The 27,890-nt window shown below is 35.5% G+C and overlaps 2 protein-coding genes across 4 annotated transcripts; one reads left to right on the forward strand and one right to left on the reverse strand.

Annotated features, from left to right (window-relative positions):
- On the reverse strand, nt 1-1,573 carry LOC127137797 (protein FAR-RED IMPAIRED RESPONSE 1). Its single transcript, XM_051064218.1, has 4 exons — nt 1,562-1,573; nt 1,276-1,346; nt 461-867; nt 1-359 (listed from the first exon to the last, which is right to left on the reverse strand). The coding sequence occupies exons 1-4, from the start codon at nt 1,571-1,573 to the stop codon at nt 1-3; spliced, it is 849 nt and encodes a 282-aa protein (XP_050920175.1).
- Nucleotides 1,496-27,890, forward strand: LOC127075821 (glyoxylate/hydroxypyruvate reductase HPR3). Of its 3 annotated transcripts, none has more exons than XR_007786677.1 (3): nt 1,496-2,152; nt 2,320-2,895; nt 27,779-27,890. XR_007786677.1 is itself a non-coding variant. In XM_051017307.1 (3 exons), the coding sequence occupies exons 1-3, from the start codon at nt 1,652-1,654 to the stop codon at nt 27,719-27,721; spliced, it is 1,020 nt and encodes a 339-aa protein (XP_050873264.1). In that variant the 5' UTR covers nt 1,496-1,651; the 3' UTR covers nt 27,722-27,772. The 3 variants fall into 3 exon arrangements, 2 of the variants coding, with proteins under 2 accessions (XP_050873264.1, XP_050873265.1); XM_051017307.1 differs by lacking the exon at nt 27,779-27,890 and adding an exon at nt 27,534-27,772 and having other exon boundaries at nt 2,320-2,650; XM_051017308.1 differs by lacking the exons at nt 1,496-2,152; nt 2,320-2,895; nt 27,779-27,890 and adding exons at nt 24,820-25,363; nt 27,203-27,772.

The following is a 27,890-nucleotide window of genomic DNA, read 5'->3' on the forward strand; positions in this document are numbered from 1 at the left end:
TTAACCAACAGATAACTGTATCTTTGAAGTTGTGCCAAACACAACAACATCGTCAAAACCGAAATAATATGATCTACTAGTATCGTCTGCCCAAAAAAGTGATTTCAATCTTCTTTCACTATTGACACAATATTCTGCATACATCATAAGATTCGCAAATGATTTCACATTGAGGAAATTTAAAGTAACACCAACATCACCATCTTTAATAGCAACACCCTTTTTTTTATCAGAATAATTGTACAAATATTTCTTTGTAAAACCAACATCATTATATCCACCCTTTTGAGCAACCATGTATCCCATTATATGACACGTTATGATTCCTTGTGACTGAAGACCATCAATTTGAGCTCTATCTGCTTCAGATATTTGAAGATGAATGGGTATAAATGCAATTTTTTTGATGGGGTTAATTCATGGTTATGAGTCTCTTCAAACATTGACACTACATATTTACCCTTTTTGTCTTTGTAATGCACATAGAGCCTAGGTGCGCATCTTGTACGAGTCAAACATCGGTGATCTCTTTTCCTATCTACCCTAACTAAGTGCTTATTGTCTCTTAACCCATGGTTGTTGTATACATATTGTCTCATTACTACTATTTCACTACCTTCGGGCCCTCTCCGCCTAACATCGCCTTTCCTAATGGCAAAACCTTTATATTTTCCATAACTATAATAAAAGTTATAATATTCACTCACAGTTCTAAACTCCATAGCACGAATTTCATCTGAAGTAATGGAATTAATACTCACAAATCTATCACCTACAACTGCTTGGCTATTTGAGCACTTTGCTCCAACCGATTCCTCTTCATCGTCATTATCATAATCATCGTCATCATTTGAAGTTTGATGTCCACTAAATACAACATCATCAACATCTTAATCACAACTATATGTAGCATCAGATGAATCAGTGTAATGAACATTGTTCAAATCAACCCCAACAAAATCACTAGAGTTGCCCATTTGAAATCGGCCAATATATAACACAACATAAGTCAACGTCAATCATAAAACCTAATTCTCAAATTGAAATGAAATCTTAACCAACATATTGAGTAACTAACAAATCCAAATAAAGGCAGTGACATCAATAATAAAACCTAATTCTCAAATTGAAATAAATCTTATCCAAAGTAATGAACAACTCAGAATTGAAAATCGGAGTCCTTAAATTTGAAATTCATTTATTGATTACAACATCAATCATAAAAACTAATTCGCAAATTGAAATAAATTTTATTCAAAGTAATTGACAACTAACAAATTGAAAATCGGAGTCCTTAAACTTGAAATCCAATTACTGATTAAAACATCAATCATAAAACCTAATTCCTAAAATTAAATCATATAAGAAATTAAAATCATTATATTAAACACAAATACCTTAGCAATATTAATAAATATGAGTTACATATTCCTTGCCAATTATCACTTTAAAAAAAAATATATAATTTAGAATTTTCCTTTAGAGTGGCCGTTAGTTCCTTGTCCTTGTTTTCAAAGGAGACGCAACAATGCTTATCTTGGTACGTATTTCCAAAGCAGACGCAACGACGCATTATCTTCTACGTCCTTGTTTCCAATTAAAACTCTCAGCCACACATCAACCCAACCTCACTAGACTGTGACAATACCCAATGGCAGCAAATCAAAACGTCAAGACCAGCACCACCAGCAGTAGCATTCAACAATCCCAAAACATTCTCCCAAATATATTCATTCACGGTCCTCCCAAATTCTCCATATTCCTCCAACCAAATCCTTCTCACAACTTCCACATCCTAAACCCTTCTTGTCTTCCCCCTCTCCACCAATTCATAGCCACCAATCCTCACCATGCTTCCTCCATCCACGCCATTCTCTGTACCACTCTCTTCCCCGTCAATGCAGAAGTTCTAGACCTTCTCCCCTCCCTCCGCCTTGTTTGCGCCTCAACCGCCGGAATTAATCACATTGATCTCGCTGAGTGTAAGCGTCGGGGAATCCACGTCACCGATGCCGGAAATACTTTCTCAGAGGATGTTGCTGATATGGCTGTCGGGTTGTTGATTGATGTCAGTCGAAAAATTTCTGTGGCGGATAGCTTCTTGAGACGAAAGCTTCAGCATGCATCTTGGGATTTTCCACTTGGTTCTAAAGTCTGCAATTTTTCTTATATATATATATATATATATATATATATATATATATATATATATATATATATATATATATATATATATATATATATATAACTTCCATTCATGCGAGTTTCCATTATTTAAACAGTTTTGATAATAAACATGCGATTTCACTGGTGTTTCAGTTGACAGGAAAAAAGATTGGAGTTGTTGGTATGGGAAGAATTGGCTCAGAAGTAGCAACGAGGCTTGAAGCATTCAGCTGCAAGATATCATACAACTCTAGAAACAAAAAATCATCAATTTCATACCCTTTCTATTCAAGTGTCTTAGAGCTTGCAACTAACACCAATGTACTTATTCTCTGTTGTGCACTAAATGACGAAACAAGACACATTGTGAACAAACAAGTCATGTTGGCATTGGGAAAAGGAGGAATCATAGTGAATGTTGGAAGAGGTGGTCTCATTGATGAAAAGGAATTGTTAAGGTGTTTGATTGAAGGTGAGATTGGAGGTGCTGGTTTGGATGTGTTTGAGAATGAACCTCATGTTCCTAAAGAGTTATTTTCTTTGGATAATGTTGTTCTTTCACCACATGCAGCTGTGTTAACTTCAGAGTCTTTCAATGGTATCAGCAAAGTTGTGGAAGAAAATTTGAAAGCCTTCTTTTCAAATAAGCCTCTGATTACTCCAGTTATATAGTTCGATTGAATTGTTTATTCACATATTCTGTTGCACTTTTGTTGAATCCTCCTGAACCTGTTTGTTCTTTTGATGTTTCTAGGCCATGCCCGTGTGGTCAGTGATCAATAAGCTGTATAAATAAAATAGTTTTCAATGTGATTCTTATGAGAAATTCTCTCAACTCTGAGCATCTTAGGCTCATGTTTTTCCCTTTTCTCAATTTATTTAGTTTATGTTATATATATGATGCTTTGAATAAATGTTATAGCTTGAGGGATGGTATGGTGGTGTTTTGAGTTAAAATTGTAGATTTCAGCCTCACTTTTGTGAAGTTCAAGTTCTCAATCAGCTCTAATGCATGCGTGCTTTGATTAACGATATGTTACTCCCACCCTTTAACCTTCTCAGAAATTCTTGAAAGGATAAAAATGTCTCACAAAGCATGTTCATGTTTTTGAGGTCTCCAATTTTTAGAGTGGAAATACACCTTTAACAAATGAAACCCTTCTTCTTCTTCTTCCCCGGGATTTAATATTTGAGTTTTCTCAATCCCTAAATCTCTAAATCCAATCATTTTGCTTTAAACTATTTTAGGTCAAATATTGTTCGAATCATCTCTTGTTTTCACATTTCAAAACAAATTAGTACACTTTTGCTTGATTATATGATTTTGATGCATTGCATTTTTTGTTTTTGGGTTACTATATTGGTTCTATGTATTTGTACAAGTTATAATATTACTTATTCTGGTTTTGATGAACTAATCATGAGCATCATTAAAGATTGAAGTTATCGAAAGCAAAGCTAAAGAAGTTTCGGCGTAGAGGAGAAAAGATAGTCAAATGTAAAGATCAATATTAAAGAAACCGAAGTTATGAAAGCTCGCCTAATAATGTGCTTTAGATTTTATTTTGTTTGTTTTGGATCAGTAGTGTAAATTAAGCAAGAGTAACTCTTAAGATGTTGGGGTAACACAAACACGTCACACACACATTTTTTGTTTCTAGGTTACTGATATTGATTTTATGTGTTATGTAAGTTATAATATTATTGGTTTTGGTTTTTATGATTGTCACACACCTATTTTGTTCAGACATTTTTAAACTTTCAGGTAACCTGTTTTGTTGCGCTCAGAATAAAATTTCGATTTTAAAGACAGATTGGTTGAATCAATTTCTTAACCAAGTGTAAAACCAGTGAACAACATTTTTCAGGTTTTTGGGCTTGCAACTATCTGTTTTATTGAACTACATTCGCTTAGTTAATATGGTGTGCTCATTTATTGGGTGCTCACAACTTGGCACCCTCCTTACCCCTCATCCATTGGGTTTGTCTTGGGAGAGATCACCAAGCACTATGTGATTTTATCATACTTTATATTTTATCATTTACTAACCAAAATACCAAAAATATGTCTTTGCATTTGTCTAACTCTTTTGTAGATAGGGCACATGATCACCTTTGATTCATCAAGTTCATATCTAGGGTTTAAGACCCTCAATGCAATGAGCTCAATCAAGAAATGATCTACAATGGCTCTAGGCATCATATATGAGTCCCTATGATCTTTATATGGTATTATGATCAAGAATTTTTCAAGAGTTTGGAATTGGTTTGCAGTGGAAACCCTTGTTCATCTGGGTATCTTGTGTAACTTCTTCACCAAGCTTCTTCAACAATTGATCAAATATTTCAAGGGGTACTTCAAATTTCATCATCTTATGCATATATGATCTCCCATGAGTCTCAAAAGTCAAGAGAATTGGAAGTTAGCAAGTTGGTTGATGGTAGTTGACTAGAGGAATTCATCTGATCGAAACTAGGGTCCCCCTAGATCCTATCTCCTACAATTTTTATCATATGAAAATTATTCCAAGAGAAAAGTTACTCTAAATTACATTCTAAACAACTTTCATGTTAAGGTCTAGAGCTATTTTTGCTTGGAAAGTCACTTTTTATGGTGAAAGATTATAGGTCATTTTGTCTAAACCCTAATTTGGAGGTCAACTTCCCAAGGCCATAACTTGCTCATTTTTTATGAGATGAAAGCTTTCCAAGTTTAACAATCAAATTCAAGGTGTCTACTTCAAATTTTATGTTTGGGGGAATATCTAATTCAACTTTTATGAGCATGTGATATAAGGATACATTATAGGTCATTTTGGACCAAGACCATTGAACAAGTGATTTTCCCCAACATCAAAAATGTATAACTCATTCATATCAAATCCAAATTAGGTCAAAGTGGTAAACATTCTGAATTATTTTGAAAGAGCTACAACTTTGATGAAGACACTTTTCTCATTTGAAGCTCACATAAAAAGTTAGTCAAGGTGGAATAAGTGAACATATTGCTTGACACTTAGAATTTTTTTTGATATATTAAAAATTTCAAACTTCCACTTCAAAATTCGTCATGATACAAGCCTCAAATGGAAAAGTGTTCAACATAAGAGTTGTTCATCTTGATCTAACCTTTCCAAAGAGTCCAATTTCATCCATTTTGGACAAGGTTTGAGGGGTCTGCATATGGCTTGAACATGGCATCATCATTTGGCAAAGATCAAACTTCAAACAGTTGTACACATTTTCCTTGTATTCCAATTCACATTCAGACTCATTTACACTTGATTTTGGACCTAATTGAGTGACTTCATGGGCCTGTACACGCCCATGCAAGCATTCATCATCCATTGCCAAATTTGGAAATTGAACTTGAAGGTGCAAATATCACAAGTTACAGTTATAAATAGAGGCCTCTAGCATCGGAATTGAGGACCCTTGCGCGTCAGCTTTGCTCCAATACCTCAAACCCTCACATTTGAAAGGAGAAACATGAGAATTTTATTTGAAAATTGAGTTTGAATCTCACTGTTTGGAGATTCAAAACTATAGGGATCCAAAGCTTTTGTTTAATTCTAAACCACTTCTGCAAGCTTCCTGAGTGAGATCAAGCAAGAATCAAAGCAAAAGCAATCGAGTTCGACACAGCATTGAAGGTATTTTCCAAAAATTTCCTTCTCTTCGATTCTCTCTCAATTCTCATCAATTCTCTTGGATCCTTGGTTGTCTGAAGTCCTACCAATGCAGGCAAGAAGATTGAGTTGCTTTGAGGTCAAATCGAAGCAACTCAATTCATGTACCTCAAATTTCAACTCCATGTATCTCTCAATATACTTGGAGTTAGGATGAATTGAGGTCAGATTCGTGATCAGTGCCATTTTTACTTTAAAATCATGTCCTTCGGTCAAGGTCGCCTGAGGAGGTGACCGGTGTTTTGCACCAATGATCAACTGGACTGTCCAGAACCACATGATCATTCCATTATGTTTTAATCACGAGCGTTAGTTTTAAATACCATTATTGTGGCGCGTTGACTCGTGTATATGGTGGAACGCGCGTTTGGATCCACTTGATATGCCACCTCAATTAATGAGGGAGATCAAGTGGTCCACGTTTTTTCTGAATATTTGAATTTCATTTTATTTCCTTTATTTTCATTAATTCATATTAATTTTAATATTGATCCAAAAAATATGAGAGTTTCACCAAAAAAATTTAAATAAAATCCTCTTTCATTTTCTGAATTAAAATTATTTTTTGGATCATTATTAATATTTGTCATGATTTAATTGATTTTGTGAATATTTTTAATTGTTTAAAAATACTTTTAAGTTTCCAAAAATTATGAAATTTTTTCTCTAAGGTCTTTTGACCTTGTTTGACCTATGATAAATCTCATGGCCATTTCTTTGGTGTTTTGATAAGGTTTTAAGAAATTGACCAACCATTATTTAATTTAACACATATTTTTATTATTTTAAATTGTTTAAATGCCAAATTAATTGTGTAGAGCCATTTTAATTGACTTGTTGAGTTTGACTTGTGTTTTTGGGCCTTGGTCAAGGTTGATTTGACTTTGTTGAGTCAAGATCATTGGATTTAGGGGATTGATGGAATGTATATTCCATCTCCCAAAATGAATTAATGATCTTAATTTGGTAAAAATCCTCATTTGACCAATTTGTGTTGAATCCATTCCCCCTCCCTCTTCATCTCATTCTCCTTCTTTATTCATCCATGTCATGGACCTATGATATCTCTATATCCTAAGACTAGTTGATTGTAAAATCAACATGAGTATGGATGAGATTAGGTCAACCTCTTTGCATATTCTTTTTGTGTGTGGTATGTTTCATGAGCATAGTCCATTGTATTATGTCTCTAACATGCATTATCACCAAAATTCTATTGCCCGACCTCAAATAGTTGTGACTTTTACATAAGTCCAATTACGATTGCTTAACATAGCGCTAAATTTTTGACACAAAAAGGCATAGCATTCTAGTTAGTGAGATTGTAAGTCTCCTCTCTTTCATGGTATTGTGTGGAAACTTGGCCTTTTTTTCCTTCTTTTGGGAGATGTATTGGTTCAAGGATTCATGCTTGTGATAAGTGGGTTGAGTGTTCTCTAAAAAATGACTTAAATAAAACAAAGCAAAAGCAATACTAACTTCTAATCAACTAACAACTAACATTTAATTTCAAGTCATTTACTTTTATGCACTTCAATTTTTAAGCTTTTACTTCATTTTCCATTATTCATACCATTCAATTTGTTTACTTTAATGTTATTTTCCCTTTGCCCACTTGGGCCATATTTTGTGATATAATGTGTTTGTGTATACTTGTTTGTTTGTTTGGTCTTTTGACTTTAATGTGCATAATAAGAACAAAAACCCTAAAAATATTTTGTGTGGATTGTTGGTTTGATCTGAGACTATTGGACTTAGAATTTAGGCAACACTCCCTATGCAAAGGACTTGGCCAATGCCAACTTTCATGAAACCAAGCGCTTGTGAAGTGAACATTCATCTGATATAATATTGAAGATCCATTTGAGTTCGTCTGTAACATGTTCATATTGAAGCTATTATTTTGAACTTGTGTCTAATGTCATCTTTGAAGTCATCTGATACATGGAATTTTGAAGAAGATCATGGAGTTGTTAAGCTTGGATGTGGCTATCTTTATTTGATGCCTTGCTCTTCATCTTGCTACTTGTGTATTGATATTGCTTTATTCTAAAGTCCAAGGGAATTTTGGGTTTCTATATGACATTCTTGTCTATTGGATTGCAACCCATTGGTCAGATCTTTTCAACTCTCAACTTTTAAATTTTTGCTTAGGATTAGTCTCTTCATCTCCTCCCTATTTCTTTGATTTCAAAATCTCTCCCCCTTTTTAAAAAAAATCTTCTTTGCTTGTGTTTGTTTTCTAAGCTTTGACCATATTACAAACTAGAAACTTTGGCCTTATGCCATTGTATTTTCAAACTTCTTTTCTTAAATAAACTTGTAAATGAACTTAACTATACTTGACTTAAAATTTTCAAAAGCCAAAAAGAACTAACACTCATTCATACCATTTTTTGGGCCTTTTGTGCCTTTTTCAAATCTAATTTTTTTATTAAAAAGCAATCCACTCACTTTGAAATTGTTACCACGAACTCTGAGGTTTTGATCCCTTATTTTTATGTTGGTACGTAGGCACAAGTCCGAAGGTCTTGTCAAACACAAAAATAATTAATGAATTCTTTTCTCATCTCTCCACTCCATTTTATTGCAAACATCATTTTGTACAAAAACACATATGCACACAAGAAAGGTCTCCATAGGAGTACCTAGGACACTTTGGATGCTAACACCTTCCCTCTGTGTAACCAACCCCCTTACCTGTAATCTCTGGAATTTTATTAGTTTTGATTTGAAAACTTCTTATTTTTGGGTTTTGTTCGTACTTTTCCCTTTTCCCTTGGAAACAATAAAAGCACGGTGGCGACTCTGGTTTTATTGACGTCTAGCTTATCCATAGTTTGATGGTTATGAATTTACCGCTACACACGCGTCTGCTTTTGACTCAATTTAATTCCTTTTTATTTCATTTTTCATTAAAATAACTAATAAAAATAAATAAGAATAAATTAATTAATTAGTTTGATTTTATTTGTTGTTGTTAAGAATATTTGTGATCCATTTAGATCCAATTTATCACATAATTTAGGCTTAAGGGAAATGTTAGCATTTGAATAAAATTGACAACCCTAAATTTATAGTACAAATTTTAACTTGTGATCAATGGAAAAGGGACTCAGTCGTCCTCAGTCTCTCAACCTCATTTCAAAATAAATAAATAAAGAGAAAAAAGGAATGAGTGGAAACAGAAAGAAAGAAAAGAATAAGGCGTTCTTCTTCTTCGTTGAGACCACCATTTTCTTCTCAATTTTCCTCCACTGTAACCACAAACCTCCTCCTCTCCCTCTCATTGTTCCACCGACGACAAACCTCACTCTCCCTATTTTAATCTTTTTTCTCACTGACATAACGACTGCTTCCACAAACCGACCTCACCTCTCTCATCTTCTCCAATACGCCACCATCATCGACCTTCGTACACACCCCGCCTGCAAATTTTGTCTACCTCTCACCTCTACTTCATCAGACACTTTGCACCTCAACCTCTTCTCATAACAACTTCTGTTAACCTCCACGCCACTTCAACCAACACACACCACATTTGGGTTCCACTATACACTTTATAACTCAACACTTTTCATTCTTCTCTGATTTGACACTTTCTCCTTCATATGAACCACTACAACCACCCTTTACTCGATCAGACAACGCCACTTTCCATATTCCCCGTCGGCTAATCTCCACGAGTTATGTTTCTTTGCTTTATTTTTCTTTTTAAGATAGTGATGTTCAAAAGTCTTAGCAAAGACTTTTCCCTTCTTCTCTGCTTCAAATATAATATCCACGTTGGTTTGATATTTGGTAGGGATGAGCTGAGTCAAAATCAAGCTTTCGTCTCTCTCAACAATGGATTCCATTTATTTCCTCCCTTCTTGAGTCCTTTGTGCAGACTAAGGAACTTCATTCCCCGTGTTCATATTAGCTTTCTTTGTAGGGGTGAGGCAGTAGTGGAAGCACTTTCTCTCTTTCGACCCTAGAAGATAAAGCAAAGAAGATGAAGTTATGCAAAAAGGCATATACTCTTAATAGACAAAGGTATAGAAGTTTACTTGTATTATTTCCTTCGGTTGGTCTTCATCGTTGGTTGTCTAATTTTGTTTCTTTGATTCCTTTAGATTAATGGGTATGGCTAAAATAGTTCAACACAAGTGAGTAAAAGAGTAACATAAAGGAAAGTTCAAAATTTCCTAAGAGTCTTGCATTTCACCTACTGAGATGGGGGATAAGAATTGAAAATGTTTGACATCAACATGAAGAAGACCTATATACTTGTCCAAGTGATGCTTAGTCGAAACTAGACCATGACAAAAAAATTTAGTTCATTACTTAAATCTAATAAAGAGCCACAAATAAGCCAGTCTCTAATTGGTGGTCGAAAAGTGCCAAATTCACAGGTAGGCAATGATGGAAGTTTAGAAAAATAAATTTTTAAAGCAAAATTATACGTATCTTCTACATAGGGAGAAATTTTCAAATTTGGAATTTTAAAGTAAATTTATGTTTTAAAGTAACAACTCTATCATAGATGGTTCAACTAAGTTCATAAGAGTTATATACAGTTTCAAAATAACACTGGAAATCTTGAATTTCTTTGATGTGCGTACCTCTACTTTTATTCATTTGGTTTTGTAGAAACAAAAGGGCATATTATAGACATTAAACCATAACTAAAAGGTTTGTCACGCCACAGTAGTAGACAAACCACCGGTCTTCAAAATCTTGGGTGCAATGGAAAGAAGGTGAAAATTCAAAAGGATTCAAGTGTAAAACTTTTTGGTATAAAAGTTTAAGCACTATTTATACCATTTTTCATATAGCACAGCAGTAGCCAAAAAGACTGACTCTTCTTTGGCAAAAAAAGGACATAGGCAAACATTAGTTGAAGCCAAACTGCATGGATAAATTTGGACAATAAGTAGTCACCTCAAAACCTGTTTTGGCAGAAGATATTCTGGTCGACAAGATGGAAGGTTTAAAAACTTCCATCCAAGTGTCATGGTCTTCTCTTTGGTCTTCAGGAGAAGAGGTTGGGAAGGTTATCCTGAGCCAATATGGTTCGTAGCTTGGACTAACAAAGGGTGCCATAGTCGAGATAAATGTTTTGTATTGGTGTAAAATGTATAATTACTTTTCGAAGATGTAATGGTGTGATCATGGTAATTCGTAGGCCTTCAACTCCCCTCTCTAGACCAAATGAAATATTAGCATTGAGAAAAGGTTGGAAGGTGGCGTTAAGCAACAACTGCAAAAGCCAAATGGGGCCAGAGACCAGATAATTTTCCTCGGGATCCTCCCTTTCCTTGAGGTCATGAGAGGCAGTTCCCAAGGATTTGTACAAGTTACCCAAAATAAGTTTGCTTAGGCATATATTTCTCTTGTCATGAAGATGGGTTGCCAGGGGGATAAACTACTTAGCTACTTGAAGGGAACTGGAGAAAAAGACAAAGTGGGAAAGATAGAGGGTCACGAAGGTTATGTGTTCCTAAGCATCAATGTTGTTAGTAAATGCATGATGATCTTTGATGAAATCACTACAACTAGCATGTGAGAAGGTGAAGATGGGCTTATTTTTGGTTTTCATAGTGGGGTCAAAGGTTTCCCTAGTTGGTTGAAGGCCAACAATTGCTGCTAGATTGAATAACATATGGGTAACAAAATAACACCCGAGGCCGAAGAGGATGGGGAATGGCTGTAACACCCGAGGCTGAAGAGAGCGGGGGGTGGTTTCCCGAATTCACATCAAAATGAGAGGGTCCTTAGGTTGTGCAAGTATGAGACTGCATGGTTGAAGGAAGGATTATAAGGCTTGATTGGTACTACCTATACCAACAAAATGCATCTTTTTTTAGTAGCCTAACAAATAAGAACTTCATAGTTAATCATGCTTGACTTGAAGTATTATTTGAATGGGTAACCTTATAGGAATTTTACTAGAAAGCGTGTGAGTGAGGACAAAGCATGCTGAAAAGGCTCTTGTTAGTTTGTGTGGTCAATCAGTCATCCTGAAAGGAGTTTCAGGCGTTACAATAACCACCCCACATGGTAGATAAAATGTCTTGGTCAACGTTTCCTAGTGGAAAATATAAGCGACTAACATATGAGGGTTATACTTAGGGCCAACTCGGGAGAGTTGTATCAGATCAAATATACCATGTTCTTTCTAGTTTCTTTCTTTTGTTGAAACCTATCCAGCCTGTTAAAGTAAGAGGCATTGTTGATTGAGGGGGCAGAACGAAATACACGGTTTCTCATGAAACTGAAATCAAAAATTTTGTCCACAAACACAAAGGGTTTGCATGATGAAAGACAAAAAAAGTAACTCTCCAAGTTCTGAGGTTTCTTGTTTAACCTGGATAGATGACCCATGAAAACATGAATAATACCAACAATAGAGTAAGGGATTAGTACCTGAGAGAACCAAATTATAGATTTTTTCTTGTATAGTCATATGGAGAAAGCTTTTCAGTTTTCCTCTAAAGAGTTGGATAAGTGGTTTCTCGAAATGGACAATTGACATTTAATTTATTGGGAAATAATTAAATTAATTGGTTTATTTTAATATGATTTAATTTTGTAGCCCATGATGGTCTTGGAAAATCAGAGTGATGATGACAATCTACACGCACATCTTTGACGTGACGATTTGATGAAAAGTGGTCATGATGACTAAAAATATCTAATTACTTTGACGTGTGTAGGCTAGTTTGAATAATGTTGACCAGTTACTAAAACACCACCTTTCTTCTATCTTTTGTACATGATTGAAAGTGGAATTTTTGGGGGGCATTTGTTAGCCTACAGATTTTAATTGAGAGAATTTTCCTTCCAAACACCTAATCTTTGGAGTTAAGAATATCCTGAGCCCCTAGCAATCGCGTGAACGCGTCAAATACCTATTTTTTATGAAAGAATGTCTTAAAGACGCGTGAAAGAAAATTAGGATTTAAAATCCACGTAAGGGGATACATGTCATATCCTATGGAAATAACTGTTGTCGACAGTTAACATTGTATTAGTATATAAGTTAATTTCATTTTTGTGAATAGGGGTCGCAAATTTCATATATTCTCTATAGAACTAAAGTATCCAAGTCATAGAGAAAAACAATTTGTGAGAAATTGTATGTTTGCGTCCTTTCTTTAAATTCTTGAAGTATTTTCAACTAAAATATTTACTTTTATGACATTTATTATGCTTTTTTTCTATTTTATTCTTCCAAAGAAATTTTAAATTGTCTGAATTATAATTTATGTTCATTTTGTCAACATTTCAAACATTTAAGATCTAATCACAAACATTTTTCGTTGCACTTTTCTTCACAAATTTTCCTTGAGGTATTTTCGAGTTTAATCTTTTAAGTGAAATAAAACTCGTGATTGTTTACAAAAAATACCAGTAAACACCTATTCAACAAATCACTTAAATTATAGGCTCCCTCAAGAGGAGTATGACTATCGGTCCTTCATTCACAATTGAGTGGAGACTTCTATGTCCTTGGTGCCGCTCTCGAGCTGGTGACCTCATGACTTTTCCTAGTGGCATAGTTGTGCCCAGTGGAATCGAATCTGGTGTGGGAGGGGTGGCAAAATGGGCCCGTTGGACATGCCCGTTTTGCCCGCACTTTAGTGTGGGGCGGGCCAATGGTTCAGACCCTCACCATCTAATGCGTTTGCCTCGTTGTTTTTGTGGGCATGAGTATTAACATAATTTTATACATTTGTAGGTTTAAAAAGTGCAATGTACACGGGCCAACTCCGCCTCGCCCGCATTTTAGTGTGGGGCAAACTAAGGTTTTAGGCCCGCATCTTCAACTATGTCAGCCCCGTCCCAACCCATTTTTTTGCGGGCTTTTCTGGTGCAAGCCTAAATGGGACAAGCATGCCCGTTTGCCACCCGTAGCTATGACACACTGATATCTCGGGGAGGCTGCCTCCTGTAAAATAGTGTCCCTTAGTTGAGCGTATTGAAGGTTCTATTCAATCATGAGTATGATTTCAACCAGAGATTGTGAGTTATGCTGGTGTATAAAGTTGTATCCGCTATTTAGAAAGTTAGTGGCTCCCTATACTCAAAGATTCATTTCCAATAGTTGAAGGCTTGGATGCATTTCCTGTCCAACTATAATAGGTATTGGAAGAGGTTGGTGTGAAGGTTAGACCCGGTGAGGTTGTTGTGTGGATTTGAAGAACGAGAAAGATTGAAACGCTCCTTGGTAAACTCTTGGAAGAGCATAAGCTTGTTGCTTATGGTTAGATGGAAATTTCACTATAACTAGATCATCTTCCGTTAGAGGATGAGGAGGAAGAGGCTGAGCTTTTGCAACTTCACCAGCTGCATCAACAACTTGTCACTAAACGAAAAATCGAATGACTTTTGATGCCATCATGCTTGATAAATCTAATGACAGATCTATACGAGGAAGATATTGAAAGTTCAAGAAAGAAGATTAGTGATCTGTATCTTTGGTGGAGAAACAATGATTTTTTATGGATATTAGAGAGATCAGAAATTGATTCATAATGTTCAGTTAGGAACTAGAAATGAATGATGAGATGGTGAAATTGTGTCTTGTTGGGGGTGGAGCAGTACTTCTGATGCGATGAAACATGATGGACCTGCAAAGTTAACACTATAACGCCCAAATCAATGTGTTTGTGAGAATGGATTTGAATACCTAACATGATGTGTTTTACCCTTATATACCAAAAACGTTTGAAACCCCTTGCACATGATACAACGTGTTGTACAAACAACCATCAGATTGAGTCAAACAATGATTGATGTGTTGGAGGGCAAAATTATATATTTTTGATTATAACGAAGGTATACCTATTATGTACTCCCTTTCAACTCAAAGCTTGCTCTTGGACTTTTTTTTATACAAACCCTGCAAACGACCCAAAACACAATTACATAAAGAAAAAAAAATGATAAATGAAATCGCACTCTTTTCAATTCGTGTATTATTTAATATGCTTGATTCTTATTATAATAGAAAGTTTTCTTTTTATCTAGAATGTATTTAGACCGTATACAAATTAGATACATTAATTATTTAATTAATTATTCTAACTATCTAAAATATAGTTTTCTTTATCAATGGTCTAAGTCAATGTTTTAAAAACCCGAGCTAATCGACCGACTCAACCGGTTGGATCGGGAACCGAAGATAAATCTGGTTGGATCAACCTTTTAAAACCGCTAAGGGATCAAAATCGGAAAAATAAGATTGAACCGTCCAAAATATTTCGAACCAAAGAATCGGAGCCAGTTTTGTAAAATCATCTGTTTCAAAAAAATTTATCAAATTGGCCACTTTTTAATTATTTTTTTTTATAAATTTTAATGTGTCAATATTAAAACTTAACATACATTCTCAATCACAAAAAAAAAATCATATTTTTTTACAACCATACAAATTTTTAAACTTTGTCACTTTATTCTAATTTTTCTTTCAACCAGACTTCATCATCATCACGCCGTCTCGGTGAAACATAGTCACGATATTCAACTCAATATTAATTATCGTTCAAATCAATATTGTTTGTTGTTATCAACTAAAATTTATTTGTCGTAATTCAATTTAATTTTTTTTTGTTTAATGAAATATATTATATTATTTATTTTTAGAATTTTATTTTATTTAATTTATATATTTTTAATTATTTTAATTATTATATTATATTATTTTAATTTTGATTTGAATTAGTTTAACTTAGTTTATTATAATTTTATTAAATTATTTTTAAATAAATATTAAAATAAAGTGTAAAATGTTATTATATTTATTATCGATATTCTTTAATAGAATATAATTTTAGTGCAGTTTATTTTCTTTATGTATATATTTGAATTTTTTTTTAAATAGCCAACTTTTTAAAAAAAAAAAACGAAAATAACCATGTTTTAAAAAAAAAAACCAAAATAACCAACTTTGGGAGAGGATGCACCGGGGGATTGGCGCATCCAAACACCTTTAAGAGGAGGCGTCAGATGCATTGGCGCACATGTATTGGGCCTCATGAAGAGGCGCCAATGCTTGTGGCGCCTGCATGGCCCTCCAAGAGGAGGCGCCCATGCATCTGGCGCCTATGTGGCCTTTGTGTGGTGGGTGTATGCGCCACCACATCTGGCACATACACCCCCTCCTAGTATTTTTTTTATTTTTATTTTTTTAAATTTTTTTTTAGTTATTTATTTTTTAAAAATATTTTTTGTTTTTAATATTTAATATTTATTATTTAATACATAAGAAATAAATATGAAAATAAAATAAATTCATTAAATATGTAATAATTGGTTACATTGGAAAGACCAAAAACCTAATGACCCGCCCGATTATAACGTCCCCCGGTTCCACATCCCGGTGCGTTAGGTTGTCTCCGAGGTCTCCCACGATTTTCTTGAGGTGTTTGTGGTCTTTGGGTGCTAACCTGATCGAGCGATGGCTGGTTGAAAGATCCGGCAGAAGTTCCGGCGGTATTTGACAGATGTGTCATCATTTGCTCCGAATATCCGGAGGGGCTCTGGCCAACGACGCTTCCGTAATGGAGTTTGGTGCCCATGTCATCGTAGTTAGGGCGTTGGGGTTGGGTGAATTGGGGACGGTATAGTTGCCCAAATTGGGCCATTGAGTCGTTTTGAAAATGAAGCAATGGTTCTTGGGACATACTATAGTTAAACAGTTGTTGGGTGTTAATTGGTGGGGGGCTACGATGACGTGACCCATACGAATCACCTGGGCTATAGATGGTTGTGGTTGCGGGGTTTGGTTCTTGGTTTTGTGTTTGGGTGGGTGGTATGAATGGACTGCGACGTTGGATGGTTCGTTGTTGGGTGGTTGGCATGAACGGGTTGCGATGTTGGGTGTGTGGTTGTTTTGTGTATGTGGTCGGTTGATGTTGTGTGGTAGGTTATTAAGTTTGGGTGGGTTCACATTGGTGTTGGGTGGTTAATTGATGTGGGGCATACGATGACGAAGCAAGTTGGCGCGGATCCATCAAATATCGCGGCTCAGATACAAATTGTTGAGTTGTTATAGACCTAAACCATGCCATATATTGTTGAGTCAGCCTTGCACCTTGGATGACTAGTTCGTTCAAGATGTGTTGTCGTCGATTCCTCCATTGACGACACATGTCTTTTGCAAAGTCTCTCCAGTCAGAATAATCCCACTGTGCATCGACCCTTTTTTTATGCCAATTCCCCAAACACGTGGGAGATTCTGGAATATGTTGTAGCATTCCGAACTACAGTTTGACCCGGTCACTTTGGTGTATTTCAACTGTAGTGAATCGGATAATCGGTGTCTTCGTTGTCCAAACTGCATCATCGTCATGGTTCGCATCATGATTCAGACCCAGATATGACCACCAAACAAACTGGAAAAAAATACCAAATCGTTAGACGGAAAATAATTTGAGAAGTATTTTTAAATTAAAATATAGTTTGGTAGGAGTATTACATCATCATGTCCAATGTGGTCCAATAGATTTCGATAGACTACAATAGCGTGTTTCAGACACCTATTGTAGTTCATTCCCCTTACTAACCACCTAAGATAATAAAAAGAAGTGAAAAATATTATTTACTGTTAATTTAAATAATAAACATAATTAACTAAATGGTGAATGGTAAAGTGCTAGACTTACTTGGTTGCAAAGGGGAACACGAATGGGCGCTCATTTATCGGGGCGAGCGACGGCATCCTAGACCACCCCCAAGCTTGAAGCAAATAAGCACATGAAAAAAAAGTACAGGTATTCTTTTTTGCAGTTCTACACATTGCACTATATAGATGGGCCAACACAGTTGAACCCCAACTATAAGTGTTTACCTTATTGATGTTGCGTAATAAAGGTAAATACATTATATTCACAGAATTACCTGTACTTTCTGGAAACAAAAAGTTACCAAATAAAATCATAATATAACACCGAGCTTTTATTATTTTCTCATACTCGGTTGAATCGTCGGACAATACTATACTGGCATAATATTATTTAAGATATTTTAAATTTATACCTTGCCCCCTTGCTTGACCGGATGTGTCTCCCTCAGTTTCGTCATCTAACAAAGGGGCACCCAGTAATTCATTGCATATATTGTTGTCTTGGTTAACTTGCCCATTCACTGCATTTCCATCTATACGAAGACCCAACAACATGTACACGTCCTCAAGTGTGACGGTACACTCACCAATCGGAAGGTGAAATGTGTGGGTCTCGGGTCTCCATCTCTCCAACAAAGCCTGAAATTCTAGTTATCAGACTTTCGATGTCACACGGGTTGTTATGACATCCAATTCTGCACAGACAAGAATTATGCAGAACTTAAAAGTAAGTGCAATAAATAATACAAGTGATTGTTTACCCAGTTCAGTCCAACATGACCTACGTCTGGGGGCTACCAAGCCAGGGAGGAAATCCACTATTAGTAGTATTAATTCAAAGCTAAACTCCCCCGTTTACAACTCTTCACTTAATCCCTACCCAATGCAATTTCAATCTTACACTAAGATCAGAGTTCCTACTCACTCCCCCTCAATCACCTCAGTGATTACTACCTTTAAACAATATTAAAGACAATTTTGAAGTCACACTTCAAACAACTCTTGATTGTGCTTAACAGCTTTAATCAAGATACACAGCACTCACGCTTAAAAGCTTAGAGTGACACAACACTTACAAATCAATGAACACCCTATACCAATGCAATCATCTACGTGATAATAGCTTGGCTTACAAGATATGTCTAATACAAGACTCACAAAAATACAGCAGTGAAGTATGATGGACACACTAAATCTTCACGCCTCAAAATCCCCAGTTCTGAATGAAGGAATGACTTCCTTTTATATTGCAGTACTTGGGCCTTGTACTTGTATTCTCCTGAATTTAAGGACACGCGAGTTCCCCTAAATTCCATATCTAGGTTACTAACAAATAGGCTATTTGTTAGGTTCATTAAATGTAGCTTGGTTGTTGATTTCCTGGATTTTCTCTCAGCTGTTGAATCCCTGAAGAATAGCCTGAGAAAAAGCTGAAACAGAAAAACTAAACAACCTACAATTTAGCATATGCTGTCAGGAATGAATGTCACAACATTCAGCTTGACATCAAGGTCCATATGCTAAGTCTGTTTTTCCTGAAAACAGACTGTACAAATTTGCTGAACTGTACAGGACCAATCTGTCCATTCTATAGTAACAGCTTACATTAATAAATGTCAAAGCATCCAATTTGACATTTACACATTTAGCCTTAAGTCAGTTCTGTTATCCTCTTGAAGAACAGACTGATAAACATACTGAAGGGTAGCAAAACACCACTCTGTCTATTGTTCAGTATATGCTGTCAATGATGAATGTCATAACATCCAGGTTGACATTCAGAAGTAGGCGTTATGCCAGGTCTGGTATTTCCTTGGTAACCAGACTGACAATAAATACTGAGTTCTAACAGAACACCACCTGTTCTATTCCTCAGTATCTGCTGACAGGGATGAATGTCACAACATCCAATTTGACATTCAATACATCCTGTATTAGCTAATCCTGCAGTAAACTACTCAAGTGTGTCATGACATCAGTCAAGACATCAGAGTACAGATAGGTATTCTAACCTATAATGCAGTCACACAAACACCTCCACATCATGTCATGACATCAGTCAAGACATTAGAATCCAGCTAGTGTTTTACCATACAATGCAGCCAATTAAACACCTACAAAGCCAGAATGAACTTGTAGTCCACCGAGTACGAAATAATGTTTAGTAGATTTCCAAATCCACGACCTCTAATATATGGTTCTATTAAAGGATCGTGGGGTACATATTCATGTACACGGCATCTAAACCGCTTCGGATCCTAATAACAAAAAAATTAGAAAATACAATTAGAAGAAGAAATACATACTCAACAAACACACATCTATAAGAAGTAATCCTAAAATAGAAACTAAAAAGAGAGAGATTACAAAGGTATAACACAAAGAAGATATGTATTAGATGTAATCCAGAAATAGAAACTAAAAAGGGAGAGATTACAAAGGTATAACACAAAGAAGATATGTATTAGAAGTAATCCAGAAATAGTAACTAAAAGAGAGAGATAACATACAAATGCCGAGATATTCTCGATTGTGCCTCTGTGTTCGTCGCCCATAGTTAACAAAGACATGATTCGAATTTACAAAGCTTGAGTTTGGTAGATGAAAGAAATGTGGTAGAAGAAAATACTTGAGTATTAATGAATATGATTTGATATTGTTGATATGAGAGATTATTTATAGATGAATGAGTGAGTAGGTTTGGAAACCTAAAAAGAGTGTGATTGGTTGCATGAAAAGGCAAGAGGAGACAAGAATGACAAAATTCAGCATGGAAGAGCATGTGAGGAATCTTCTTGGCGCATGTGAAGAAATCACATGCAAGGGAAGAGGAGCCCTTGAGTTTGGCGCCTACATGTGATTTCTCACATGCAAGGAAGAGGCGCCCTTCCTCTTGGCGCCTTAGTGTAGCGCAATTGGAAGGGGCGCCCTTCCTAGTGGCGCCTTTGTCTTGTTTTGTGAAGGGGCGCCCAAGCCTTTGGCGCCTCAGTTACTTTATGGCGCCTAGGAAATGGGCGCCTAGGTTGGAATCTTAGGGCACATACCTCAGAGATTCTTTGATTCCCTAGCGCTTGTGTATTCTTTTCAATCTTTTCTCTGCGTGCTGGATTCCTTCAACTGCATGCATGGTCAAGTCTGTACAGACAATTACCAAGTTATCAATGCATTAACCAACTATTTATGTTGTGCAGTTGAACAACTTAGCAATGCATTCAGTTTCAATTCCATTCAACACAATGTCTTCCACACAACATTATATGATCAGTGCACATGTCGAAGGTGAAATATTTGATCATCAGTTGTTCGGTTTTTGTTTTCGAGACACAGAGGTGACTCGGTTTACAATAAATCGACGATCAAATTTTTCACATCTGAAACAAAGAATAGAAAATAAATTGCAGTGCAATAATGTGGGTCAGATCATCTATAAAAATCCAGTTTGTTTTGCAGAAAACTAGGTAAAATTTTATCAGAAGAAGATTCGAGATGATGATGATGTTCAACATATGTTTGGCAGTCACGAACAATCTGGTTTCAATAATATAGAGTTGTATATATTACCACATAAACAACAGGAGTCTCAGTACATTGACCAGTCACAAGTGTTTTGTGAGACCGATGACGAACAAGCTGAGGTGAATGATCCAGACGATGAAGAAGAGGAACCTGAGATCATGGTTGATTTGATGGTGAATGCTGAAGAGGAAGAGGAGCCAATACAAGTAAGTCATGTATATTGCCCACCCCAACACATGACAAGGTTAAATTTGGGTTCAGATGAACCTTCGGCAGATGTATGGTACAATCCTTACATGCAAATGCAAGGATCTCTGAAACAAGGAGACACATTTCGCACAAAAGAGGAATGTGTAAAAGCCATTAAAAAATTCTAATGGCAACTATCAGCAGATTTCAGAGTTGACAGAACTGACGCATCGAGGTATAAAGCTTATTGTTCGTATGAGCACTTCCTTTTTAAGTTGTCAGCTTCGTACCGGAAAAAGAGCGAGTCTTGGGAGATTGGATCAATGGGTCCAGATCACACATGCATGCTGACAAACCCAATGCAAGATCATCGTAAATTAGGAAGGCATGGATAGCTAGAACAAAAGTTGTTGAAAAAGTGTTTGGCAATTGGGAGGAATCTTACAAACAACTTCCAAAATACCTGTTGGCTCTAAAACACTATGCTTCCGGGACAATTTTCAAGATGGAAACATTGCCCGCATATACACCAGATGGTACGTGTGCTGTTGGAAATAGAATATTTCACCGTCTATTTTGGGCGTATCAACCGTGTATCATAGGTTTTTCTTTCTGTAAACCAATTATACAAATTGATGGTACATGGTTGTATGGAAAATACGAAGGAACGTTACTGATGGCAGTGGCACAAGATGGGATCAGCAATATTTTTCCAATCGCCTTTGCCCTAGTTGAAGGGGAGACTGCTGAGGGATGGAGTTTTTTTCCTAAGAAATCTCCGATTGCACGTTGCACCTCAGCCTAACTTGTGTTTGATCTCTGATAGACACCCCTCAATCATCAGTGCATATAATAACATTGACAATGGCTGGCAAAATCCTCATTCGACGCATGTGTTTTGTATTAGACATATTGCTCAGAATTTCATGCGGGAAATCAAAGATAAGACGTTGCGTAAGAAGGTTGTCAATGCAGGTTACGCATTAACAGAATCTTCTTTCAAACACTACCGCGAGGAAATAAGATTGTCGAATGAAGATGAGGTTTGGTGGATCGATAGTATTCCGTTGGAGAAGTGTACTAGGGCATACGACAGCGGACAACGTTGGGGCCACATGACAACAAATCTTGTGGAATCAATGAACTCTGTCTTCAAAGGAATTCGTAACCTACCAATAACCGCTTTGGTGCAAGCTACATATTTCAGGCTAGGGGCGTTGTTTGAAACCAGACGCTCAAAATGGAGTTCCGTGTTGCAATCTGGACAGTTGTTCAGTGATGCTTCAATGAAATTCATCAGACATGAAGCTGCCAAAGCAAACACACACGTGGTTACGGTATTTGACCGAACTAAAGGTTGGTTTAGTGTTGTCGAGTCCATGGATCACAATGAGGGCATGCCAATGGGACATTATAGAGTCGAATTAGATAGAGGTTGGTGCGACTGCGGAAGGTTTCAAGCCTTTCGTACCCCCTGCTCCCATGTCATTGCGGCATGCTCAAAGGTTCGAAGGGATCCATCCTACTTGCTATCTGAAGTTTACAAAGTCGTCAGCCTTTCAAATGTTTATAAAATTAGTTTTTCAGTATTGACAAAAGAGGATTATTGGCCAGAATATCAAGGGGACATCGTCTGGCACAACGAAGTTATGCGAAGGAAGAAAAAGGGTCGCCCTAACAGCACCCGGATTCAAACCGAAATGGATACGGCGAACAAAATGGTTAGACTATGTAGTTCATGTCGTCAACCAGGTCACAACCGTAATAACTGTCCTAGTGTTGGAACGAGCACAACCAGATAAATTCAGATGTACCTCTGTTGCTATATATGGAAACTTAAATTTATTTCAAAGTACCTCTGTTGTAATATATGGAAAATTAATTTTACTTCATAGTAGACATCTGTGACGAAAAGACAGTTGTTCATAAAAAATAACACAAACAATTAAAACAACTAGAATACAAAAATTATGCGATTACAACCATCAAAACAATTTTGAACATGTACTGCATCATCCTACGAGCGTCTTGGTCGGTCTTAATATCCACTCATTCGCGCACTTCTCCGTTTTGGTTGAACGTGGACACAAGTCATTGTATTCTTCTAATCCGTTCACCCTCTCCAATTTCTCCCTCTAACCAACTATATAACGTCCGATTAAGACGTTCAAACGTATCTGTGTTCCAAAGTCGAACCTGTATCGGAGCCGCAACGGCAGAAAATATTACATCAACATTTCGTTTCTGAATGTATGCAGACATTGTTGAAACAAAGAAAATTAAAATTGATGGTTGAACTAGACTAGGAAATGAATTTGAGTGAAAATAATTGTATGCAAGGGGGATGATATTTATAGAGACGGAAGATGAATTAGACAAAACACGTAGGCGCCAGTTGAATTGGCACCCACATGACACACACACAGGCGCCACAAAAATTGGCGCCTTGCACACAAACACACACAGGCGCCATTGCCTAGGGGTGTTCAAAACCAAACCAACCCAATAGAAAACCGCAAACCAAACCAAACCAAACCGAAACCGCAAAAAACCGCATTTGGTTCGGATTCGTTTAGGTCATTTTTTAACAAAACCGCACGGTTTGGTTTGGTTTGCGGTTTGTATTTTTCAAACCGAACTAAACCAAACCAAACCGCATTATGTTACAACCCAAAGTTCACTTATCCCACATCCAACCCAAACCTCAAACCTAGTATGCCTTAACCTTACAATTACAAACGATTTTCTCTTAATCACACTTAGGGTTTCAATTTCAACCTTCTTAAATTTCTCATAGTAGTATCACACATTCTTCTCATCTTATTTTCCATGTAGGTCTCGCCTATTCTACTATAATAAGTCCTCTATTATGTTCTTTCTTTTTTATCTTTTATGTTACTATTTTCTCTTCCAATTACGTTTTTATTGCACTTTTCTTCTCAATCTCGCATCTCTTATGTTATTTTTTTCATCTTCTCTAATCTCTCATCTCATATGTTTTTTTTATGTTTTATTATAATGTCTTTGATATTATTTTATGCTACTATTTATATTTGTCTTTTATTCCACTTTTTTCTAATCTGGTTTTTTTTATATTGAATGAAACGTTTTTGTCTAAATATGATGAATTTTGATGTTATTTAGTAATTTATGAATGACTAAACACAAAGTTATGTCGTTATTTATAGGAGTATATATGGCTCAATAAAAATATTATAAAAAACCGAACCAACCGAACCAACCCAAACCGCATTGATTTGGTTTGGTTTGGTTTGGTTTTATTTCTAAAAGTCAACCGAACCAAACCAAACCGCATGCTTTTTTCTCTTGCGGTTCGGGTGATTTTTATCGCAAAAACCGCCCAAACCGCACCGCAAACACCCCTACCATTGCCTCTTGGGCCTCCTCTTGGAGGGCCATGCAGGCGCCACACACATTAGCGCCTCTTCATGAGGCCCAACGCATGTGCGCCAATGCATCTGATGCCTCTTCTTACTTTTTTTGGGGGTGCACCAACTCCCCCGACGCTTCCTCACCAAAGTTGATTATTTTGATATTTTTTTTTGAAAACATGGTTCGTATTTTTTTTTGAAAAAATTGGTTATTTTAAAAAAAAAACTATATATCTTATCTTGAATGACACTAATTTACTCCTAAGGAATTCATTTTCAATAAAGTTATAGTTATTTACCCAACTCCAATGACGGAACAAAACAATAGCAATAGCAGCAATGAAGAATCTCAAAACAACAACAACCTCCCAAAAGTATTCCTTCACGTTCCACCCAAATTCTCCTTCGTTCTCCCACCCAATCCTTCACACAACTTTCACATCTTAAACCCCGGTGGCCTTCCCTCTCTCCACCAATTCATAGCCGCCGATCCTCACCACGCCTCCTCCATCGCCGCAATTGTCTGTAGCAATGTCTACCCGGTCACCGCCGACCTCCTCCAACTTCTCCCCTCCCTCCGTCTCATCTTCACCCCTACCGCTGGAACTGATCACGTTGATCTCTCTGAGTGTCGCCGTCGGGAAATCCAGGTTGCCGGTATCGGAAATCTTTTCTCCGAGGACGTCGCTGATATGGCTGTTGGTTTGTTGATTGACGTCAGCAGGAAAATTTCCGCCGCCGATCGCTTCTTGAGAACGCAGTTACAACCTTCCTCTTGGGATTTTCCACTTGGTTCTAAGGTCTGCAATTTCTTATTTTAATTTTTAAAATTTAAATTATTAAAGAAATACTTAATTTTTATAAAATGTGGTTTAGGTCAATGATAAATGTTAGGAGCACGTGAAACAGATTAATTATAGTATAAATTGTGCATAAAATCTTCGTTGACATGTTTATAAAATTCTGTTTAACTTTTTGGAAATTGTTTATTCTATTAATGAAGTACATTTGGACACGATACACACTTCGATATAGATATCGATAATGTCAAGAACACCGATTCTGCTGAATACAAGATAATATTTGAATTTCATTTTAGCTATCTATTACACATATACCTTAAACACAACTAACAATACAATTTTGATAATAATTTTAAAAATAAATAAATTAAATCTAATTACAAATGTCACATTAGTTATCTATCTATTACACATATACCTCAAACACGACTAACAATTCAATTCTGATAATAATTTCAAAAATAAATAAATTAAATGTAATTACAAGTGTCACGGTAGGCATTTGATAAAAATTCAGACACATATATTTATTTAGAGGTGTGGATGTTATATAGATTAAAAGAGTTAAAAATATTTTAATTAAAATTATTGTGTTTAATTGTGATAAAATTGATTTAATTTCTCATTGATAAAATTGATTCAATATATTTTTAAGCTCTAAGATGAGTGAGATTTGCCTTTAAAATGTATAAGGAGTGATGAAGCAAAGAATTTTTTTTTTTTTTAATATTTGTCAAAATTAGTTAACAAATGTTGTATGAGTTTCAAATGGGTGTCAATGTAAAAAATAAACTGTCTATTTATGAATATTTATTTGACTTTTTCGACACTTATCATATTAATAGTATACAAATGTTAGGTACCAAGCGTGTCGAATGTCGTGACACACCTCCGATGTTCGTGTTTTATAGACTAGGATATCCGTTTGTTTTGACTTTTATTAAAAATGATTTTATAATATAATATAATTTTGTAAATAAAATTTATAAATAAACTTTTTATAAAGACTTCAAAGGAAAATTTGATTTGAATAATTATTATTAAAGTATTAGTTTAGATATTTTATCATTTTATTGGAAAAAAAATTCATATCAAAATTATTTAATTTTAAAGCTATTTTAAATCATTTTTCATAAAAATAATTTTTAAAATACAATTTTTAAAAAAAATTGTGATTTTAATTATAATTTATGCTTCAATAACGTAGGTTTATGTGATAGGGAGTCTAATTTAGTCTTTGAATTTTAAAAAAACAAATATATCAAAAAAAATTAATATTTTGAAAAACAATTTTGTACAATCTTGTTTTAAAAAGAAAAACAAAAAATCTACTTTTTTTTAACAAAGGGGCTCTAAATATATGAATCATTTTGCTTATATATCTTTTGTTTATTCAAAGTCCATTGTATTTAACCATTCATCTTGAATCCAACTATCACCTATGAAACAGACATAACATTCATCTTTAAATAATCTGAACCTTTTTACCAAACTAATATGGTGTTTTTTTTATATATAAGTTGCGGGTAACAAATTGTTTTTTAATCACCTATGAAACACGAACATATCTACAAAATAAATGTGTAAATACACGTTGGTATGATATAATTGCGGATAACAAATTGCGATTTCGACGAAATAAGTGCATAGTGTTTGATACACGTTGATGTTCGAGGTTAAATAAATATAGAAAAAAAATCAAACAAATATTAGAATAGAGAAACAAATGTTTAAAAAAATGATTCTATTCTTTTGGTTAAATTATTTTTATTTTGCATTCATGCTAGCTGTCAGTATTTAAAGAATTTTAATAATAAACATGTCACGGTGTTTCAGTTAACAGGAAAAAAGATTGGAATTGTTGGTATGGGAAAAATTGGCTCAGAAGTAGCAAAGAGGCTTGAAGCATTCAGCTGCAAGATATCATACAACTCTAGAAACAAAAAATCATCAATTTCACACCCTTTCTATTCAAGTGTCTTAGAGCTTGCAACTAACACCAATGTACTTATTCTCTGTTGTGCACTAAATGACGAAACAAGACACATTGTGAACAAACAAGTCATGTTGGCATTGGGAAAAGGAGGAATCATAGTGAATGTTGGAAGAGGTGGTCTCATTGATGAAAACGAATTGTTAAGGTGTTTGATTGACGGTGAGATTGGAGGTGCTGGTTTGGATGTGTTTGAGAATGAACCTCATGTTCCTAAAGAGCTCTTTTCTTTGGATAATGTTGTTCTGTCACCACATGCAGCTGTCTTAACTTCAGAGTCTTTCAATGGTATCAGCAAAGTTGTGGAAGAAAATTTGAAAGCCTTCTTTTCAAATAAGCCTCTGATTACTCCAGTTCTATAGTTCGGTTGAATTGTTTATTCACATATTTTGTTGCACTTTTGTTAAGTCCTCCTGAACCTGTTTGTTCTTTTGATGTTTCTAGGCCATGCTCGTGTGGTCAGTGATCAATAAGCTGTTTAAATAAAATAGTTTTCAATGTGATTCTTATGAGAAATTCTCTCAACTCTCA

The sequence above is a fragment of the Lathyrus oleraceus genome, chromosome 4 (genome assembly GCF_024323335.1).
Source record: "Lathyrus oleraceus cultivar Zhongwan6 chromosome 4, CAAS_Psat_ZW6_1.0, whole genome shotgun sequence".
Lineage (NCBI taxonomy): Eukaryota > Viridiplantae > Streptophyta > Magnoliopsida > Fabales > Fabaceae > Lathyrus > Lathyrus oleraceus.

Bases quoted from the DNA above. Each gene is read 5' to 3' on its own strand.
- LOC127137797 (XM_051064218.1), bottom strand. The intron at 868-1,275 runs GTTAGTTGTCAA...TGTTGTATTTAG, and splicing joins AGGACTCCGATTTTCAATTT to TGGACATCAAACTTCAAATG. The intron at 360-460 runs GTAAATATGTAG...TATCTGAAGCAG, and splicing joins GCATTACAAAGACAAAAAGG to ATAGAGCTCAAATTGATGGT.
- LOC127075821 (XM_051017307.1), top strand. From the start codon at position 1,652: ATGGCAGCAAATCAAAACGTCAAGACCAGCACCACCAGCAGTAGCATT. The intron at 2,153-2,319 runs GTCTGCAATTTT...CTGGTGTTTCAG, and splicing joins ATTTTCCACTTGGTTCTAAA to TTGACAGGAAAAAAGATTGG. The intron at 2,651-27,533 runs GTGCTGGTTTGG...GTGAGATTGGAG, and splicing joins GATTGAAGGTGAGATTGGAG to GTGCTGGTTTGGATGTGTTT.